Genomic DNA, 16691 nt, shown 5'->3' with positions numbered 1-16691 from the left:
GGAGGGCACTGGGAGCTCTGGTTCCTGGGTCTAGGGGAGGGGAGACTGGGGGAGTAGACTCCTGGGTCTGGAGGGGTTGGGTGCTGGCACTCCTGGGGCTGGGGCCAGGATTTCTGGGTCTGGGTTGGGGAGGGGGGGGGGCTCTGGTTCCTGGCTCTGGGGGGCAGTGAAGACTGGGGAACCAGACTCCAGGGTCTGGGGGTGCTGGGAGCCCGGACTCCTGGGGCTAGGGGAGAAGGAGGCTGGGGACCAGGATTCCTGGGTCTGGGTGCGGGAGGGCACTGGGGACTCTGGTTCCTGGGTTTGGGGGCAGCGAGGACCCGGGGACCAATCTCCAGGGTCTGGGGAGCCGGGATTTCTGGGTCTGCGGGAGGAGGAGGCTGGGGCCTGAAGCAGGAGGAAGGTAGCTTCCAGGGACAGTGTCCCGGCCCGGGGTCCTAGGGATCCGAGGCGGGGAAGCCGCGGGGACGGCCGTGGCGGGAGGGGGTAGGGGCCGGGCCGCAGTAACAAAGGCCTCTCCCTCCAACAAGCGCCCCCCCTCGGCCCCGCCTCCCCGGCCCCCTGCCTGCCCTGATTGGTCGGCCTTCCTGCCCGTCAGCGCCGCCCCCTCCCCGGGTCTGCAGCAGCTCCGGCCGCCTCGTCGCGCCCCCCCAGCCCCCTCCCCCCGCCCCCGCCGCCCCCCGGGCCGGTGCAGCCGCAGGCGGGGTCCCCCTCCCCCTTCCCCCTCTCCCCCCAGGCCTCGCGCGCCCCGGACCGGCCCCCCCTTTCCCCTCCCCCTTCGCGCCGCCGCTGCCGCGATGCCCCCCCCTGCGCCCGGGGCCCGGCTCCGGCTTCTCGCCGCCGCCGCCCTGGCCGGCCTGGCCGTCATCAGCCGAGGTACCGCAGCGCCGGGGGCGGGGGGCTTGGCCGGGACTCCAGGGTCCCGAGCGGGGATTGGGGGCGGGGGACAGAGCATCTCCGGGCGGGGAGGAGGAGGCCCCCGGACGCCGAGGTCTGGGCCTGGGGGGGCGGGGGCAGCATCCTCTGGTTGGGAGAGGGGTCCTCGGACGTCTGGCTCCATGCCCGGGGGCAGGGGTCCGCGTCCTGGGGCCCGAGCCTGGGCCTGGGGGCGGAGGTCTGCTTCTCCGGGTCGGTGAGAGGGTCGCGGACACCTGGTCCCGGCCTGGGGGCGGGAGTCTGCGGCTCGGGATCGTGGGGGGGAGATCTGACGCTAAGTAAGGGTCCCCGGGCAGGATCTCTGAACTGAGTTGGTGAGGGTTAGGCAGAGGGATGCCCCGTCGGGGGTCTTCATCTCTGCCTGGGAGGGTCCCCAGAGGGTCCCGGCCTGCGGGCTGGGGTCGGCGTTTCTGGGGGAAGGTTGGGGGTCTTCCCAGGTTCCCAGGGTCAGTAAGAGATGGGGGCAGGGGTGTCCAGAGACCTCCGTCCCGGGGCGGCAAAAGAAGGGGTGGGGCTGGGCTCTCAGCTGGGAAGGGACTGAAATTCCCCAGCTGGGTCGTCTAGGTTGGGAGAAAGTGTTAGTATGTGGAGGATTGCATTTATGTGTAAGGGGAGATGGGGCTGAAGATCCAAGAAGTTGGGGTGCTGGGCTGGGGACTCCAGATGTGGAAAGCCCTGGCTGAATATTTGGGTTCTGGGCAGGACAGAGGGTGACTGAGGACCGTGGGAAGGGAAGGGTTAACCCGGGGTCAAAGGGTTAATATCAGTCTTCCTAGTTGAGGGGGGAGCTGGGGGCTGGTCTTTTGTAGAGCTGGAAGGGAAGAATGGTAGGGGAGAGGCTGGGGGTTGGTGAACTTGGCAGTGAAGATGTATGGCTGGACCTTGTATCTCCCAGCAGGCAGGCGACCTGGGGGTGGTCCAAGAGATGACCCCCTAAGGAGGGGAGGGGAGAGCTAGGAGGCTGGAGGCAGGGGCCGGGGTTCATTTAGTGCTTCTGAAGAATCACCCCCAGGCCCTGCCCTGACCCAGAATCACAGAGGCAGGGACACACAGTCGGGAACATCCTAGAACCCCCGACAGTCTCCGCGAGACAACCGCGAGACAGCGGCTCTCAGCCTCCCACCCACACAACGCCGGTCAGGCACAGCCACATAAACACCGTCGCCCGGTCCGACCCAGAGCCGCACCTGCAGACAGCCAGAATCACAAGGGATGCTGGCGGGCGGCGCCGGGGGCGGGGGTGATCACCCCCTCCCTGGTGCAAAGCGTCTGGGTGCCCCTCCCACCTGGCCCGTCTGAATCCCTGTCTGACTTTCTGCCTGCCTGTCTGTGTCTCTGTCTCCATCGCTTGTCTCTCTTGATCTCTCTCACGTCTCGGCCATTTCCGGAGGCTCCCTGTCTCGGGGTAACATCCCGTTGGTCTCCGTGGCTGGGTCGCTGGCTCTCCATCGCTGCTGGGTTCAGCACAATTCCATACCTGGCCCGTTCAGCCTCTGGAACTGCTTGTCCCCGTCACACCCCGTGTGTGTGTGTCTGTCTCTTTCCAGCCCCTCACACGGTGCCTTGATCCTCATCCACTTCTGGGAACTCATGTCCCACCCCGGGTCACTCATTCTCCTCCTTGTCCTTTGAAATGTCTCTGGCCTTCTCCCTTCACCTCTCCATTTTCTTCTCTCTCTTCCTTTACTCTCAAGATCACTTCCCACTTGCCTTCTACTTTGACTCTTCAGAACCCTAGAAATCACTGTTGTTCACACATGCAGGGCTGGGAGCTTGGTGGAACCAGGAGACGGTCTGTGACCTGGGTCAAGTGCATTCCCACCTCTGGGCCGTTTGTCCCCTACTAGAGGACTGCGACCAGAGGGACAGAGGGCAGAGTGGCTGGCGGGTGAGCTGAGACAGGATTAGAGGGTTGGAAAGACAGCCCCACCTACCCACCACCGCTTGACGGCTGAGGCTGAGAAAAAGCCGGTGGAAGTCATACCAGATTGCATTTCCTCCTCTCTTTTATTCATTTGATGGTTTCCAGATTACGGGAGGAGAGCATACGAATGAACCATCCACTACAAGAATGCATAAAAGCAAACCCCACCACGTCCCGCCCCCACGTTCCAGTCTCAAGAGACAGCCAGGGTCCTCAGCCTCCCCAGGAGCCTCTCACTTGCACAGTCAGACAGGCAGAGTTCAGCCTCTGTAAAGGATTGGTTAGTTTGTTGATGTTTCTCCCAAGATAGAAACAAAGTAAAGCCATTTCTCTGCAACTGGCTTTTTTCCACTCAACTCTACCTCCCTGGCATCTGTAGATATTGCTCTGTCTTTACTTTTTTCCCCTCTAAATTCTTTATGCCAACACACATCCACACATCCACTTAGAAAAGTAGCTGCAGCTGGTGATTTGGGGGTGGTTCCTTTGCCATATTACATGAAGCAGGGGAAGGGTGAATTCAGGCATAGGGACCCTTCTCTAGGGGGTCCCCCAAGCACCTAGCTTGTCTAGACTGTGGGCGCTGCCTTGTTAGCTCATTTAACACATATTTACTAGGTACACAGTCGCTGTTCTAAACACTGGGGATCTATAAACACAGCAGTGGAGTCCCTGACCTCCTGGAGCTTACATCCTAGTGAGATGGAGAGAGATCCACCAACTAAAACCAAACCTAGAAAGTAAACAGGTGATATTAGAGAGTGATGAGCACAGAGGAAATGAGAATGACTCGGCAGGCAGGCGAGTTGGCCTTGGGAGCTCAGGTAACATCTGAGCCGCTGAGTGGAGTTCAGACTGAAAGGAGGGGAGGAGTCAGCCTTGGAAAGATCCCCTGGGGACAGCAGAAGCAAAGGCCCTGCAGTGGGAAAGGGGAAGTGAAAGTCGCTCAGTCGTGTCTCCAGGCCAGAATACTGGAGTGGATAGCCTTTCCCTTCTCCAGGGAGTCTTCCCAACCCAGGGTTCGAACCCAGGTCTCCTGCATCGCAGGCGGATTCTTTACCAGCTGAGCCACAAGGGACCAGTGGAAAGGAACGGCCAGCACGTGGAGAGTTCCAGGGCTCTAGGCTCAGCATACAGACACTGGACATCAGTGATAAGGAGTATATGGGAGGTCAGCCAAGAGGGAGAGGGGTCTGGGGGCTCTGCAGTGGCAGTTAGACTAGCCTTTTCTTGGCTTCCCAGGTGGCTCAGTGGGTAAAGAACCCACCTGGCAATGCGGGAGACTTAAGAGACACTGGTTCAATCCCTGGTTCGGGAAGATTCCCTGGAGGAAGGCATGGCTATCCATTCCATTATTCTTGCCTGGAGAATCCCATGGACAGAGAAGCCTGGCGGGCTACAGTCCCTAGGGTTGCAAAGAGTTGGACATGACTGAAGCAACCTAGCACAGCACAGCACAGCACAGCATATGAGAGTCACTCGTCTGGAATGGCAGAGACCAACATGGTCCCTCCCATCACAATTGGATCCACCACCAGGCTGCTCCCTGCCCCATAACCATCCCACCAGCCAACACAAGTAGAGCTGTTTGCAGGCACTTAACTAGCAGGAGCCTGCTTGGGTGACCTTCTTTCATCCTCTCCCCCTCAAGCCAGTGACTGAGGCATGATGGGCCCTGATGGGCCCCATTTAGAGGTGGGAAAACTGAGTCTCTGTTGTAGAAAGTAACTTGTGCAGCTCGGTGGTGCAGCTGGGATTTGAACCTAGGCAGCCAGGCTCCCCAGTCCATTCATTTAGCAGGCTGGTTATGCTTGCTTAGTAGTAGCAGAACAGATGCTGAGTCCTGGACTCAGGGGTGGGTGCTGGGCATAGAGCAACCTACAACCCAGACCCGCCCTGCCCTTCTCCCACCCCCAGGGGACCGACGCCGAACCTGCAATAACAATAGATGTTTCTTTAAAAAGAAGGTGCTGTTAAGAGCAGCAAGCATTTCTGCCTGCTAAGCACTGAGTTAAGCATTATGCTTGCATGTTCTCATGGAATCCCTGACAAAAAGCCTGCTGAGGGAAGAAATACCATTTTTATCCTTTCTACAGTTGAGGAAACTGAGGCTCAGACTGGCCAGGGGTCACCCAGTCAGGAAATGATGGGACAGACATTTGATCTATCAGCCCAGGCTCCTCAGGGCTTTCTTATCCAATCTCTAGAGATATCCAGCCCCCCTACCAACAGTTCTCTAAGTCCAACTTGGGGGACACAACCAAGTTTCAGGCCTTCAGAGAACTCCTGGTCAGGAAGGGAAAACACACCTGGATGCTGTCACAGCTGAATCAGAGGGTACTCAGTAGAGACAGTGGGAACTGTCCACCTTGTACAGTCAGGGAAGTACTTCTGGAGGAGGGGGCATTTGAGCTGGGGTTTTGAAGAATGCATAGGAGTTCAAAAGTTGGCACAGCATGTTGCAGGCATCCATTTACATTTACTCATTCAGCAAATTTTTCCCAAGGCCTTCCAGACCAGGCCTGGTGCTGGGAGATCCTGGGGACACAAACCTGAGTCAGACTCAGGCTCTGCCCTCAAGAAACTTATAATCTGATAGGGGAGAGAGACACAGACAGTCACCACAGTGTGATCTGAGCTCTAAGGGAGGTACTGCAGGCATTGCGGGAAAACAAAAGAGGACGAGAAAGAGTAAGGATTCAGCGTTTTCCAAGCAGAATTCCTACAGAGGGGACCTCATGTGCATTAGCTTGTTTATTTAGCTATTAAACATGTCTGAGGCCGCCTATGGGATAGACTGTGGGTAGGGTGATGCTGCAGATGAGGAGACCCAGGCCCCACCCTGAGAGGCTCCCATCTGGTGAGGAAAGCAGACCTAGACAGTCCAGGTGATTGAGACTAAGAGGGAGGGACGGCGACTGTGACTCAGACAGATGGTGGGGCCCGGCCCAGCGACAGACAGGGTGGTGGGATGGCTAACCTGACCCTCTCCTCCATTTACTGACACCCAGAGAGGGGAAGGGACTTACCCAAGGTCACACAGCACACAGGGTCCTCCTGAGCCTGGAGTCTGGGAACTGGAAGAGACCGACAGGCAGACATCCGAATTTATAGACACACAGACCAGGGATCCAAGACCCACTTGAGATAACTTCATCACTCATCTCCCGAGACTGCCCTCAGCCAGGGCCCAGCTGGGCGTGCTGGGGACGCAGATGGTCTGAGCCGGGCCCTGCCCTGGAGGAGCAGGTGGGGGAGGCAGACGCTTCTGATCCACGGAGCCCTGGGAAAAGAGCGAGAGGCTGTGTGGGCTCGGATGGGCCATCTCTCCTCCGAGAGGCCCCATATACCAGGTGCCTGGAGAAGGAGAAGCGTTTTGATGGGGAATAGTGGGAGGGAGAGAGGGGGAAGAAAAATGAGGAATGTGGGGTTGGGTCGCACTAGGGGAGAGGAGGCAGGAGACAGATGTCAGGGCCCTAGATGCCAGGCTGAGGGGCGGGAACTTTGTCCTGGAGGCCGCTCTGAGTGTTGGAAAGATCCCTCTGGCAAACAGTGTGTGTGTGTCTGTCTGTCTCTCTGTCTGTTTCTCTGTCTCCTGGGACATGTGATTAAGATCCTGCCCTCTTCTTTGAGGTCTGCACCCTACCCCAGGGCCCGAGGCTGAGCTCAGGAGCCCTTGGTTCTACCCTGAGGCTTTGGGGGCACCTTGGACAGCTCCTTCTTCAACCCCCGCCGTGGGGTGGGCCTCCTTGAACCTGGGACAGTTGCTGTCAGAGGGCTGGGGAAGTTGGGGGTTGCGGGGAGGGCAGGGTGATTTTGGCTCCCAGAAGGCATCTGGTGATGCCGGCATTTTTGGTTGGGGTGGGGGAGCTCCTGGCATCTGGGGAGTCAAATCCGGGGTGCTCTCAAACATTCTACACTGCACAGGGTGGCCCCACCATGAAGAATCATCCAGCTCCCGATGTCAACGGTGCTGAGATGGCGCAAGCTTGGTCTGGGATGTGTGTGACCAGTATGACAGATCTGTGGGGTGTGCGTGTGTGTGTGTGTGCATGGCTGTGTGTGATCTGATTGTAGGTGACAGCATGGCTGCATGTGCCCGACTCTTGGCCCAGGGCAGTCGCTTTGTATTTGAGAGCCTCCGTCCATGTGTCAGGCTGTAGCTTCATGCACGACTGTCTGCGGTGGGGATGAGCATAGCCCTCAGGCTGGGAGGTCACTGTGACCGATGAAGCCTGTGTGTGTGTGTGTGTGTGTGAGAGAGAGAGTCTTTGGGCAGGGCTGTAACTGCGTGTAGACTTTGCACCTGCGTGTGTGGGGCTGCATGTGTGTAACCGTGTGCATCTGGTTATGTCGGGGGGCTGGTCAGGGTGTCGTGGCTGGTGGCCGACCCGTGTGCTTCTGGGAAAGAGCTGTCTCTTCTAACTGACCTTCTCCCGGGGGTGTGTCCCAGGCTGTGTGCCTCAGCCTAAGTGTGTACGCCTCTGTCCCTCAGTGGGACCCGCTTGTTGTGGATGGGACTGTTTCCTGTCCCCAGGGCTGACTCTTTCCCGGGCCCTGGTGACTGTGTGTGTGTGTCTGTCTGTCCCCTGGCTGCCCCCTCCTCTTCCTAGGGCTGTGCTGGCACATCCTCTCTGCCAGGCTCAGGGCTGGCGAGTCCCTTCCCTCTCTCCAGGGCTCACCAAATGACCAGAGCAACTCCGGCGCGGGTGAACCGGGGGTGAGGGCTGCAGGCCCCGGGCCCCAAATCCCGGGGCCTGGCGAGCCCACCACCCTGGCTCTGCCCCAGCCGCGTCCAGAGGGGCTGCTGATGGAGAGGGCCTCCGGGAGTCATTGGGGCGGCGCGGGCAATTAATTCATCAGATTAATCAGTTCCTCATTCCAGGGTGGGGGGCCGGGGCAGCCCTGAGCGGGACCAAGCCTCTGCAGGCGTCCAAGGTCACCCGGCCTCTTCCTCTCCCCTGCCCGGTGCTGTCTCCATCCGCCGCCTCCGCGGGCCCAGCCCCCGCTCCCTGGCCCCTGTCCAGCCTCTGGCCACGGTCCACGGAGAGATGAATGGGTGGGGGCGGGGGTTCTGCCAGGCGCCGGGGCACTGGAGTGGTCAGGCAGGAGTGGGCATGCGCCTGCCAGAGCATGGGCTCGGGCACAGGGGTCTCTACACCACGCCAGAGGGCGTCCTGGGCGTCTGTGATACATGTGTGTCCGTGGATATTCGCACACATCTGTGTTTGTGTATGTGCTGGTGTTTGCGTGTCTGGGTGTCTGTGTGCACACATGTGAGTGTTGAGTATCTGCCTGCAGCCTGTCTTTCCATGTATTTCTGAATTAATGTGTGTACATGTGTGTACCTGTCTGTTACATCTGTACATACATCTGTGTATATGAGTGTACTTGTGGGTCTGTGAATATGTGTATGTGCCCCCGTGTATGTGGATATGTGTGTGTGTGTACTCTTGAATCCGTGTGTGTTCACTGTGAACATGTATGTGTGTGCCATGTTTACACATGTCTGTGTGTGTATGTGTGTGCACAGCTTTGTGTGTCTGTATCTGCACTTGTGCATTTCTGTGTTTATGAGTGTGCGTGTGCACACATCTGTACACAGCATCTGTGAGTGTATGCTTGAGCTTTGATGTATGTGTGTCTGTGTGCATATACACGTGTTTATGTGCTGTGACTGTGTTGTCTCAGTGTCTCGGGAGGTGTTTGGTTTGTGTGTCCCAGCCTGTCTGGGTCAGCATGGGCTTGTGGGAAGATACGTTGCGTGTGTCTGCGGTGAGTGTCTTTGGAAACATCAGTGAATGTGTGTGCCAGTGGGTGTGGGAAGTGTGTGTCTGCCAGGGTGTGTGTGTGTGTGTGTGTGTACCCATGAGCATGGTCCTGCCCAGCTGAGCTACCCTCCCTTCCACAGGACTGCTGTCTCAGAGCCTGGAGTTCAGCTCCCCTGCCGACAACTACACGGTGTGTGAAGGCGACAATGCCACACTCAGGTAGGGGGACGCAGAAGTGCTGACCCTTCGTCCTCCTTAAGTGGGGAACTGTCCTGACCCGCAGGCCCCACCCATACCTCCCCCATCATCGGGACAGAGGCCATCAGGGCCCGGACTCTGGGCCCGGCCCCACCCTGGGCCTCGGTGTGCCCATCTGTCAAATGGGTGGAGGAACGACGACCACCATCTAGGTTGTTAGGAGGATGCAAGAGTCTGTACATATACCCCGGGGGCTTCCCTGGTGGCCCAGTGGTAAAGAACCCACCTGCCAACGCAGGAGACCTGGGTTCAATGCCTGGGTCTGGAAGATCCCCTGGAGAAGGGAATGGCAACCTGCTCTAGTATTCTTGCCTGGGAAATTCCATGGATGGAAGAGCCTTGGCAGGCTGCAGTCCATGAGGTAACGAAAAAGTCAGACACCACTTAGGAACTAAACGACAACAACACACGCTGACCTTAGAGAGCTTAGCACACTGACTGTTTAATGAGAACCGGTGTTACCTTCCCCCAGCTCTCTGCTCTCCTGGGTCGCTTGTCATTCTGTATCTCTGTCCCTCTCCCCCGGGGTGTCTGTCCCCCTCTTTTTGGTTCTCTGACACACAGCAGTCACTCAGTAACCATCAGCTGTCATCCCATTGTACACTTGGGCTTACAACTATCCCTCTCTGAAGCTCAGTTTGCCCACCTGTAAAGTGGGCACAGTCACAGCTGCCTCCCAGGACTGCCGTGGGAACTGGAGATGCAGCGAGCCTTCCTCTTTCCACCTCCAAGCCCCCTTGACAGGGGTCACCCTGGAGGGCCAGGCGGGGGTAGGGGAGAGAAGAACTGCCCTCCCCTCATCCTCCCCTCCAGCTGCTTCATTGATGAGCATGTGACCCGAGTAGCCTGGCTGAACCGCTCCAACATCCTGTACGCGGGCAACGACCGCTGGACCAGCGACCCGAGGGTGCGGCTGCTCACCAACACTCCCGAGGAGTTCTCCATCCTCATCACCCAGGTGGGGCTGGGCGACGAGGGCCTCTACACCTGCTCCTTCCAGACCCGCCACCAGCCGTACACCACTCAGGTCTACCTCATCGTCCATGGTGAGCCCTCTGCTGGGGCCCTGGTGGGGAAGGGGGGAGCCAGGGATGGGCGCTGGGGAGAGGGGACACTCGTGTCCTCGTCAATCCCAGGGACACCCGTGAGAAGACAGACACACTCCCTGCCCTCACAGATTCCAGCCAGGCAGAGGGAGAGAAAGTCAGAGACAACGTCCAGGGCAGGAGAGATACGCAGGCCGGGGGGCACTTGGAGGAAGACCCCGAGTTCATTGGCTCAGCCCTGTTTCTTGAGTGCCTGCTGCGTGCAGGCACTGCTCCACAGGCCAGGGACAGAGATGAGCCAGGCAGGCTGGCCCTGCCTTTCTGGAGGTGTCTTTCCGAGGAGAGGCAGTTTCCCAGACATCACGTCTGAGCTGAGACCTTCAGGAAAAAGAACAGCACGTGCGGAGGCTGGATGCTCAGAGCGGGAGAGGTGGGGCTGGAGAGACCCATGGCGGGGGGGCGGGAGGCTGGCATCAGAGGTAGTTTGGAGGGCAGCGAGCACGTGGAGAGACAGGAAGCCAGGGACGGCTCAGCCCTGCTCTAGACAAGCCCCGACCTGCGAGCCAAATCCTCCGGTTCCAACCTTGCCGCTGCCACCCAGGGGCTGAGGCACCCAAAGCGAGCCGGACGATCAGACTCCTCATCTGCAAAATGGAGATGACGCTGTCATATATCAAATTCAAGACGTCATCCGTTGGAAGGGACACCTTTACTTTATTCTGCTTGCTAGAAACGGGGTGGGAGTGTAACCTGCCAGTTAAACACTGGCGTCCTCATAAGGCCACCCTGATTGGAGAACTGTTCAGAGGGGGCGGGGTCGAGGCGGGGAACACCCCCAAGTGTTAGAATTGATGAAAAGAGCAACATCTCGCTTCCCCGGTGGCTCAGTTGGTAAAGAATCCGACTGCGATGAGGGAGCCAAGAGTTCCATCCCTGGGTCAGAAAGATACTCTGGAGGAGGGCATGGCAACCTACTCCAGCATTCTTGCGTGGACAATCCCATGGGCAGAGGAGCCTGGCGGGCTACAGTCCACGGGGTCACAAAGAGTCAGACAGGACTGAAGCGACTGAGCAAGCATGCATGCACCCCAGAGGGAAGTAGTGAGGGTTTCATGGGTTCATTTTTGTGAAATACTTAAAACAGGGTAAGCTTACACTCAGTAAGTACCATACAAGCATTAGCTAAACAAATTAACTGAAAATAATAATATTAATCAATACAAATAGAGATGGGAAGGGAGGAATTCAGACCCAAAGATAGAAAATAGAAACCGCGTGAGAAGGAAGGTGGAGAGAGACTGAGAAAGAGTGAGGAAGACACAAGACCAGCAACTGGAGAAGGAGCCAGATCCAGAGGGAAGGGGAAACACAGAGGAATTCTTACAGAGAGACAGGAATGTCAGCTGAACCCCTGGGTCTGAGGGAGGAGGAGCTGGGGGTCTGGACTCCTGGTCTGAGGGAGGAGGGACCAGGCCTAGATCCTGGGTCCTGGGAACCCACAGCACCTCTCACTGACCTTCCCTCCGGCCTGCAGTCCCTGCCCGCATCGTGAATATCTCTTCGCCTGTGACAGTGAATGAGGGGAGCAACGTGAACCTGCTTTGCCTGGCTGTAGGGCGGCCGGAGCCCACGGTCACCTGGAGGCAGCTCCGAGGTGAGGACCCCACCCCTGGCTGAAAGTCCCTTCCCCCACTCCACAGGCTGGGCCCAAAGCTCCCCATGTTCCTAGCTAGATACCCAGAACCTCCCACTCCTGCCTCCTTTGATCCCCCTAGAAGCCTTGTCATGACCGGATTTCCCCCTCCTACCTGGTCCTGTTATTTTACTAACAGACCCCAGAGCCTTAGAGCCTACCCATGCGCCCTCCCAGGCTGGGGCTGTTTCCTCCACCCACCTGCTAGATCCCAGCTTGCTCCCCATCCCTAACTCTAGCAGCCCCAGTCTCTTCCCCACCAGCTCACAGGATTCTCCTGGACTCAGACACCCACCCACTAGATGGCCGGAGCCAGGTTAGCGCCACGGCCCCTGCCCATGTTCCCATCTCCTGTTACTGCATCTCTGGCAGATCCCTCAGGCCAGGGGTTCTCTTAGTATGGTCCCCAGACTCACAGAAGGAGCATCACCTGGAGACTTGCCAGAAAGGCATGAGTCAGAACCACCCTCCTCCCATCACCACCACAGTCTGTCCTAACAAGCCCTTCAAGTGATCCCAAGGTAGAGCTGAGAAGCACGGCGGCCCCCAAACAGAGGGACCTGAATGGGAAATTCCAGATCCTAAACATTCCGCACTGTCCCCTTTACCTGGATCTCCACCACCATTTCCCAGACCCCTGGATCCTCACTCACTGGGTCTTGGGAGACCAAATGTGCCAGCCCCTAGATCTCTTGGGACCCCAGAACGCAATAACTAGGTCTCGGATCCCTGGATCCTCCCCTACCACTTCATCTGAGCCCCACAGTCCTCGTCTTCAGTTCCTGGATCCCCCAATGCTGTGAGTCCCAAAGGGTCTTCTGAGCGGGCACACTGTTCTAAGACCCCCGATACCTGTATTGCTGATTCCAGTCACCTGCTCCTGATTCCCTGGGCCCCAAGGGCTAGATCCCAGAATCCTGGATCCTCCCTCGCCGGGTCTATGCTTTCTGGATCTTTCTGAGCCCCAGGAGCTTCTGGCACCCTCTCCACTGGGTTCTAGTTACCAAGTCCCAGCTCCTCATTCCCTGTCCCACCCCAGCAACCCCCAACCCCCACCGACCCCGGCACTCCAGGCCCTGCGCCTGTCCGCCCCGCTGATGTTTGTCCGTGTTGTGCCCGTGTTGTCCCGTGTTAAGTGTTTGTGTCCGGCCCCGCCCCCTCCCCTCCCCTCCCCCCACAGACGGCTTCACCTCAGAAGGCGAGATTCTGGAGATTTCCGACATCCAGCGGGGCCAGGCTGGGGAATACGAGTGCGTGACTCACAACGGGGTTAACTCTGCACCGGACAGCCGCCGCGTGTTGGTCACAGTCAACTGTGAGCCGACCCCCCTCTCCCCACCCCGCCCCCGCACGGGGCACGAAAGCGGGGCGGGCCCTGGGTCCCTAGGGATGAAGAGTGTGTGAGAGGAGGAAGGGGGTGGGTCTGCGGGAGGAAGGGGGTCTAAGAGGAGGGGGCTCGAGGACTCCCAGGAAGGAGGAAGGAGGGGCTGGGGGTGAGACCCTTTCGTCCGCACTGGGCAAGGAAAATTCGCTGACCCTGTCCTTCACCAGATCCTCCAACCATCACCGACGTGACCAGCGCCCGCACGGCCGTGGGCCGGGCCGCCCTCCTGCGCTGCGAAGCCATGGCGGTGCCCCCTGCGGATTTCCAGTGGTACAAGGATGACAGACTGTGAGGATGGCACTGGGGCGGGCCGTGGTGGTGGGGTCCTCGGTCCTTCGGGACTCGGGGAGGGGGCAGAGGGAGCAGAGTTCTGAGTCCTGGGAACTAGGGCGTGGGGGCGGTGTCCGGGTTCTAGGTGTTGGGGTCCACTGGGCCCCAGGGCAACTGCGGTGGCTTACTGGAAATTTGGGTCCTGGGATAATGAATGCTGGAGGCTGGCCTCCTCTGACTATTCAGGAAGAAGGTCTGGGGTGGGGGTGATGCTGAGACTTGTCGGAGAAGCTTTAGCTTTAGGGGACCACTGGATCTGAGGTTTAGCAGAATCCTAAACCTGGGATTTGGGGAATCCCTAAAGGTCGGAGTTGAGGGTCTGGGTGCCTGGAGAGGGGCATCGGTGGGAGTGGCCCGAGTTCCATGGAGAGTTAGAACCAGAGGCTAGGGGTCGCTGGGATGGGGGAACAGAATGTAGGGTCTCCAGGGAATCTGGGAGTCAGGGGGCTGGGCTTTTTGTCCGGAGCGGGTCCCGGGCCAGGGTCCTGCGGTCTGGTCCCTGACCCGGATCCCCGGCAGGCTGAGCAGTGGCACGGCCGAGGGCCTGAAGGTGCAGACGGAGCGCACCCGCTCGATGCTTCTCTTCGCCAACGTGAGCGCCCGGCATTACGGCAACTACACGTGCCGCGCAGCCAACCGGCTGGGAACATCCAGCGCCTCCATGCGGCTCCTGCGTGCGTCCCCCGAGGAGCGGAAAGGGCGGGGCCGGGGCTTGGGCGGGGCCGACTTGAATGGGCATGGCCAGGGAGGTGGAGCTGCAGAACTGCCCCTCGACTGACCCCCGAGCTTAGGAGAGAGCCCAAGACCCGTGTTCATTGAGCGCCTACTAAGGGAGGGAATTGGATGCTGGGGACACAGCAAGGCACAAAAGAGGCAAGGTCTGGTGGCTCAGACGATAAAGAATATGCCTGCAATGCAGGAGACCTGGGTTCAATTCCTGGGTTGGGAAGATTCCCCTGGAGAAGGGAATGGTTACCCACTCCAGTGTTCTTGGCTAGGAAATCCCATGTACAGAGGAGCCTGGCGGGCTGCAGTCCATGGGTCGCAAAGAGTCGGACACAACTGAGCTACTAACACTTTCACTTTTGTCTAGGGACTCATACAGCTAGTAGCAGTAGTAGAAAAGCAATAGAGTAGACAAATAAAATGAAAAGTCAACAAATACATAAGCAAAAAACAATTTTGCATATCGATAAGGACTATCAAGAAAATAATAGAATTGGGGATGGTAGCAGTAGACACGACTGAGCGACTTCACTTTCACTTTTCACTTTCATGCATTGGAGAAGGAAATGGCAACTCATTCCAGTGTTCTTGCCTGGAGAATCCCAGGGACGGGGGAGCCTGGTGGGCTGCTGTCTATGGGGTCGCACAGAGTCGGACACGACTGAAGTGACTTAGCAGTAGCAGTAGACAAACGCATCAGAGAAGGCTTCCTGAAGGAAGCAACGTTTGAAATGAGACCTGAATGGTCAAAAGAATCCAGCCCTGCCAAGATCTACCAAAGAGCTTTGCAGCGCGGTGGGCTGGGGCGGGGGCGGGGTGGGGTGGGGTGGGGTGGTGGGGGGGCGGGGGGCCGGGAGGGGTTGGAGGGACAGAGATGAGCCAGATTAGATTAAAACAGAGTGTGGGGAGGGGTCAGGGTCCCTGAGTGAAAACCCGGAAAGGCCCTTAGGAGGAGGCCTCAGACAAGACCCCAGAAACAAGACACGCGGAGACACACGCATGGGTTCTCTCCACTCTGGGCCTCCTCCCTTGACCTTCTCTCTTTCCCCAGGCCCAGGATCCCTGGAAAACTCGGCCCCAAGGCCCCCAGGGCCCCTGACCCTCCTCTCCGCCCTGGGCTGGCTGTGGTGGAGGATGTAGGAAGAACCCAGTGCTGCTGGTGTCCCCCTGCGAGGGGGCTGAGGCCGAGAGCGAGAGGAGCAGGGGGAGCAAGCGCCGTGGGTCTCGAGGGGCGGAGGAGCTCTCGGCCGCTGAGGAAGAAGAGGAAAAGGAAGAGGAGGAGGGAAGATCTATAGAGAACCCATCACTGTGAGGGATAACGCAAAATTATGCATCTTTCTACAGCCATTCTCGCCACCGTTCACCTTTCTGATTGTGACCCACCCCTGGCCACCCCCACACCCCTCTCTTAGCTCAGGCTGTCAACTGGATCGTGCGTGTGTGGTGGGTGTGAGCATAAGCGTGTGTGCATGTGTGTGTGTGTGTGTGTGTGTATGGATGGGGGGGTGGGAGGGTGGGGAAGGGGGCTCAGCACTCTTCCCTCCTGGACACCCCCCACATCCACTGCCCCCATCCCCGCTGTCTCTCACCTCTGGCTGGAGGTAGGTATGGGGTCTTCGTGCTGGAAGCTGTGAGGGGAGGTTTTCCAGGTTCCCGCTTTCCCAGTATATGCACGCACCCCGCCCCCTCCCCTCCCTGCTGAAAGGCTGTCTCCCGGGCAGGTTGGAAGTGGGAGGGGCATCAGACTTGCCTGGCAAGCTGTCACTCAACCTCTGCGAGCAGGTGCGGGATCTCCACCTTGGCTCTGGGCCTCCCTGCTGTCAACCAACCACCTGCCTGGAGCCAGAGGCCCCATCACCGGCTCAGCGGCCTGAGACCTTCCCGCTTTCCCTGTCCCTCCCAGCCCTGGACTTTCTGGCCCTCTCCCGGGCCGATCGGTGCTTCCGTCCAATTGTCAGGCCGGTGCCTGCTGTCACCTGTCTCAGTGCTTTGCCCTAGCCCGCCCCCACTCCCTTCGGCCGCCTGCAGCGCCCGCCAGCTGCCCTCAGCGCCCCTACGGCCGGCCCACAAGTGTGAGCTTGCTGGTCCACCACTGCCTGGCCTCTCCACCAACTGACCCTCCCAAAGGCTGACCTGACCACCCACACACACACTTAGACACACACACACACACACACACACACACCAGCGACTGTGACCAGCAATAGCCCCCTGGCTCCAGCTGTCCTGTAGCCGGTGACCAGCTGTGGTTCCCCCGAGGATGAGCAACTATGTCAGAAAGGCGCTCCGAGGCTGTAACTTCAGCTCGGATTGTAGGTATACCCCACGCTGGCACACCACATCCCACAAAATGGGGGAAGAGAGGGGCATCACACAGACGTTCCCAGTCCAGACCAAGATGTTACCAACTCCAGCTCCCGGGAGACCCTCTTATAAGCACCCACCCCAAACTATACCACCCAGAGCTTGGGAGGGCGAGAGAGGGCAGAGCAGGGGCAGGGGGGCAAGGGGCAGTGACTGTACCTCAGATGGGGGCCCCATCCCACATTGTCTTCCATTCCCAGGGTCCAGGGGACAGGGAGGGGAGGGGGAGGGGTGCCAGGGAGGGGGGCGGGGGGGGGGC

At 58.8% G+C, this 16691-nt stretch overlaps 1 protein-coding gene across 1 annotated transcript; it reads left to right on the top strand.

The window, feature by feature from the left end:
* The first annotated feature begins 766 nt into the window (after positions 1–766).
* On the top strand, positions 767–16651 carry IGLON5 (IgLON family member 5). The gene is made up of 8 exons (XM_070386785.1): positions 767–876; positions 8772–8850; positions 9703–9935; positions 11470–11589; positions 12809–12943; positions 13180–13300; positions 13862–14016; positions 15120–16651. The coding sequence occupies exons 1-8, from the start codon at positions 798–800 to the stop codon at positions 15206–15208; spliced, it is 1011 nt and encodes a 336-aa protein (XP_070242886.1). The 5' UTR covers positions 767–797; the 3' UTR covers positions 15209–16651.
* The last annotated feature ends 40 nt before the right edge of the window (positions 16652–16691 follow it).

The sequence above is a fragment of the Bos mutus genome, chromosome 18 (assembly GCF_027580195.1).
Source record: "Bos mutus isolate GX-2022 chromosome 18, NWIPB_WYAK_1.1, whole genome shotgun sequence".
NCBI lineage: Eukaryota > Metazoa > Chordata > Mammalia > Artiodactyla > Bovidae > Bos > Bos mutus.
Note: the sequence above shows the minus strand (reverse complement) of the source record. Positions and strands in the feature narration are given on the sequence as shown.